This window comes from Trachymyrmex septentrionalis, unplaced genomic scaffold, assembly GCF_001594115.1.
Source record: "Trachymyrmex septentrionalis isolate Tsep2-gDNA-1 unplaced genomic scaffold, Tsep1.0 scaffold21, whole genome shotgun sequence".
NCBI lineage: Eukaryota > Metazoa > Arthropoda > Insecta > Hymenoptera > Formicidae > Trachymyrmex > Trachymyrmex septentrionalis.
Genome location: NW_017305288.1, coordinates 1,328,226 through 1,332,580, shown reverse-complemented (window position 1 = coordinate 1,332,580; position 4,355 = coordinate 1,328,226). Strand labels below are relative to the sequence as shown.

At 47.2% G+C, this 4,355-nt stretch overlaps 1 protein-coding gene across 1 annotated transcript in view; it reads left to right on the top strand.

Moving 5' to 3' along the window:
• Positions 1 to 3,815, top strand: part of LOC108748023 — a 7,131-nt gene extending 3,316 nt beyond the window's left edge. Inside the window, exon 3 of the mRNA XM_018485971.1 lies at positions 2,870 to 3,815. Coding sequence (XP_018341473.1) covers positions 2,870 to 3,801 — 932 coding nt within the window. The 3' untranslated portion in view covers positions 3,802 to 3,815. The remainder of the gene's footprint in view (positions 1 to 2,869) is intronic.
• The last annotated feature ends 540 nt before the right edge of the window (positions 3,816 to 4,355 follow it).

Genomic DNA, 4,355 nt, shown 5'->3' with positions numbered 1-4,355 from the left:
CCCCCCCCCCCCCCCCCCCCCCCGCCCGCCACACGGATCCGCCGAATGGAATAATATCGCCGGTTGTTATGATAATCGCGCAGCATCGCGCCAAGCCGCCCAGAAAATTGGCTCTTCTGCATCACAATGACTTCTCTCTATCTCTCTCTTTCTCACTTGTGCTCTCCCTCCCTTTGCCCCTGCTAGTTGTCGCAGCATCCACGAAAGTCACCCCTCGGAGCACTGCGTTCGTGATTCGGAGATCCGGGAGATCTTCCGCTAGATTTCAACGAAATTTATAATTATCTTACGTACGCTTCGGAAAATCCTAAGAGATATCGCTGATCACATATATCGCTTCTCCCAGCCGCTACATTCATTATCGCGAATGAAAGAAATCCCTGTGTAATATCATATACGCAACGTTCATTAAACTTCTCTGCTTTTAAATATCATTCTAATCGATTCTATTATAGATCCGACAAACATCACGTACTGTTACGTATTCATATTATTGTACACAATACCGCAGCACAATTACGTTCAGATTAATTACGTTCAAGTGTTAACTATACGTTATTAGAAATCCGCTAACATATATATTGCGGATTCATCGCTATAACGAGACAGGAACTGTTAGGGATGTTGTTTATTGCGTATTTCCCGATCGTGCCACTTGTCGTTAAACACTGTCATTGTGTTTAATGAGGAAAACCGAAATGAGATAAGTATTCCCGTGTCTGTGCTGCTTTGTCGCAGCACGCTGCGATCGACTCCCCCTTGTGTACCCTTAACGTATCCCTTGGGGACTTGGCATACATCCCCGATCGCTTCGCTCGCACATAACCCGCCTGATCGTGGTTAATGAAGAAGATCTAAATGATATGAATGGTCCTCTGGCCGGCGATTCTACCGCCATAAAAACGCGCAGTGACAGAAACGCTATCTGCAGTCGTTAATTTTCTGATGAACTCAATTAATTTCACGTCGTCGCAGCTGTCATACTAGGCGACGAAATGACATGAGCTGATGCTTCTCTCGAGAAAGCACAGTTTCACCATTCTCCCAGATTTAACGCTGACAAATATACATTTCGTTTTTTTAGAACAGAGCGAAATGCTGTCTTCAATTTAAGACAACATTTTGCAATAAAAGTATTAGTAGTTTTTATCAAACCTGACTTCTGTGTGAAAATAATTGAACGCGAATTATATTTAAAGCAATTCAAAGCCACGACAGTTGATTAATTAATCAATTTCCATTTTGAATATGTATTTCGATAATCTGCTCATATTTTTTAATTTAAAAACTTGACAATTTTAAGAGTTACGTTACACATTTCTATTATTCTCACCTTCTTAATTGAAATTCTATCGTGCTAGATAGAGTACACTGACATTAGAAACGAAAGAGAGAGAGAGAGAGAGAGAGAGATTTTGAAAAGAAAGGATACTATCTGACATTATCAAAGACCGCGAAACGCTCCGGCTGACAAAACAGAACGCAATCCTTGATGAAGCGGGCGGATGAGCGTCGAAGTGAGAAGAAGGAGAAACAATATAAATTACGCAATTCAATTAGACGCAATCAATCGACGCCGGCCAGGTATATCTCGATGTGGAGACCGTCGAGTTATACGAGAACCGTATAGTCTGCGGAAGGAGGCCAAAGAGAATCGAGAGGAGAGAGATAGGGAGATGGGAAAAGGTAGCCGCTTGGCGGCCTGTACGACGGGGCAAGAACGATCGCGCGTTAACGAGATACAAATCCCATTACGGCGTAAACCTTCTCGATCCGTCGCCCCCTACGGACTTCCAACCCCCAGGCACTGTGCGCTAGGCTGTAGGCTATGGGCCACGAGCCACGCCAATTCGGATAAAGTCCCACTGTCTAAGAGTCGCTTTCTCTCTCTCTCTCTCTCTCTCTCTCTCGATTTCTCTCGCTTACTCCGTCTTCCTCTTGCCTCTCTTACTCTCTGCCTTCAACGTACCGCCGACGTATACCATCCTCGTCACTTTCCGCCTATCGTCTCTATGTCACTCTCTCTCTCTCTCTCTCTTTCTCTCTTCCTCTCTCCGTCTCTCTGGTTTTGTTCGGCGGGCTATCCCCACTCGCAGGATCCCAGGGGCACCCCAACCCCCACGGACACCGGAGCCAGGGAATATCTGTCCCCGGGACATCTGCGTGCTGATTGAATCTCCAATCTCCTCTCTCATTGAGCGAACGATTGGCCGTTTCTCTCTTTCTCCGTTTCCCGCTTCTCTCTCTGTTCCTCCCTGATTCGCGCTCAAATCGTTCCGTTCTCCCAGGCTCAATCGGTGCCTCGGCTACGCAGTTCTTTCGCGAGACGCAAGAAGCGATACTTCCTATCGCGCCGTATCGTTTCGCAATCAATCACAAATAGGAATACGGTTAAACGCTGTTCAGTAAACGACACAGGTGCATACGAGTCATTAATCGGTCATTAAAAGCTAACATTTGCTATACGCAATACAAATTATAACAATCTGCATATTACATATACAATATATATGTATATCTATTAATAGAAGTCTTCGATTTGAAAACATGCTACTTGTTTCGTTATATTCTTCTCGCAATTGTATTTCTCGTGAGTTTTTGAAATTGATCTTTAATCGTAAATCGAAATTTCTTTAAAGAAGAAAAGAAATATCCGTGAGTACAAGTGAAATGAATTTCTGTGAAATCCGTAAGAATCACCACCTCGTACAATGAGAAACGCGACGTCTTTTTGTCGCCGCAATTTTGCCCCTCGTATATAATCAATCCTCGTCATCTGACACCGACCCCGTATCATCGCTTCTCCCTTCCCTAGTAGTTACCTCTCATCCACGTACCACAAAAATGATCCCGTGGTTATTACTTTCAGACGGCGACTCGCGAGGCGAATTCGCCTGCGGCAGCGGCCAAGAGGATGAGGAAGGTACACCGGATACCATCATGGAGGAAATGGAAGAAGACGCCGAGGAGGAAGAAGAGGACGAGGAGATTGAAATGCGAGTCGTGGATCAGGATTCTGGACGGGAAAATACAACCGGCGGCGGCACCAACACGGCCGCATCGAACTGCAAGAAACGACAATCCTCGTCGTCGTCATCCACATCGTCGAGCGGCGTTCAGGTACAAAATTGCCAGGGTCAAAACGGACAAAACGGTACTGGCGGTGGCGGTGGCGGCGGCAACGGCGGTGGCGGTGGTGGCGGCGGCGGCGGCGGCGGCGGCGGCGGCGGAGGTGGCGGAAGTAACAGTAATACCAGCGGCAAACCCAGAAGAGCGCGGACAGCCTTCACGTACGAGCAGTTGGTCAGGCTAGAGAACAAGTTCAAGACGACCAGATACCTGTCCGTGTGCGAACGTCTGAATCTGGCGCTCGAGCTGCAGCTGACTGAGACCCAGGTGAAGATCTGGTTCCAGAACCGGCGGACCAAGTGGAAGAAGCAGAACCCCGGTCTGGACGTGAACAGTCCTACCGTGCCGACGACGCCGCCGCATCCGTCGCCGTACGCACCCGCCTTTCTCTTCGCCGCTCATCCTCATCAGCACCCGTTGCCGCACTCGCACGCGCATCCACATCCGCACGCTCACGTACACCACCCGCCGCCGCCGGTGCCGCCGCCGCCGCCCGGATACTACCACCCAGCGGCCCCACCTTACCCGCCGACCGGACCGACCTTCTTCGGCCATCATCTGTCGGCGACTCCTGCTGCGACTGCGTCAGGCCCGCCGCCGACCTCTACGCCTTCCTCCACCGGCCTGGCTCTTTCGTCTCATCCGCATCCGCACACGCATCCGCACGCGTAGCGAATTCGGCGATGATACCCCGCATCAACGTCCTCGCCTTCGTAGTCCTCGGCAAGGAAACGGTGGGTTTGTGTGAGTACTTCTGGCCGTGGCAAGAAAAGTACCAGGAGCTCAGATTGCGCGTTCTCATATATATGTATGTGTATGTATATATATATATATATATATATATATATATATATGTATGTATGTGTGTGTGTGTGTGTGTATGTGTATAGAACAAAATTCTTAGACTGTTATTAGTGTCATCTCTGAACGTGTTGCCGACAATTCGTTAGTTTTCCTGATGATCATTCCTTCTGGTTATTGTTTCTTTCTCTCTTTTTTATCAAATAGTATATATTTTCGTCGCTATACATAACAAGTGAAATTGACTATTTTGAAAATAGCATAAGTTCATAATTCTTGCAGATACGGCTGAAAAAAGATGTACGTATATTACAGTGTGAAGAGAAAAAAAGAATTTCTTTCAATCTTATATTCCACCTTGAAAGTAACATTTATAATTAAGGTATAACCGTTTGCGTTTGTATCTCGACAGTTTTCATTTCTGG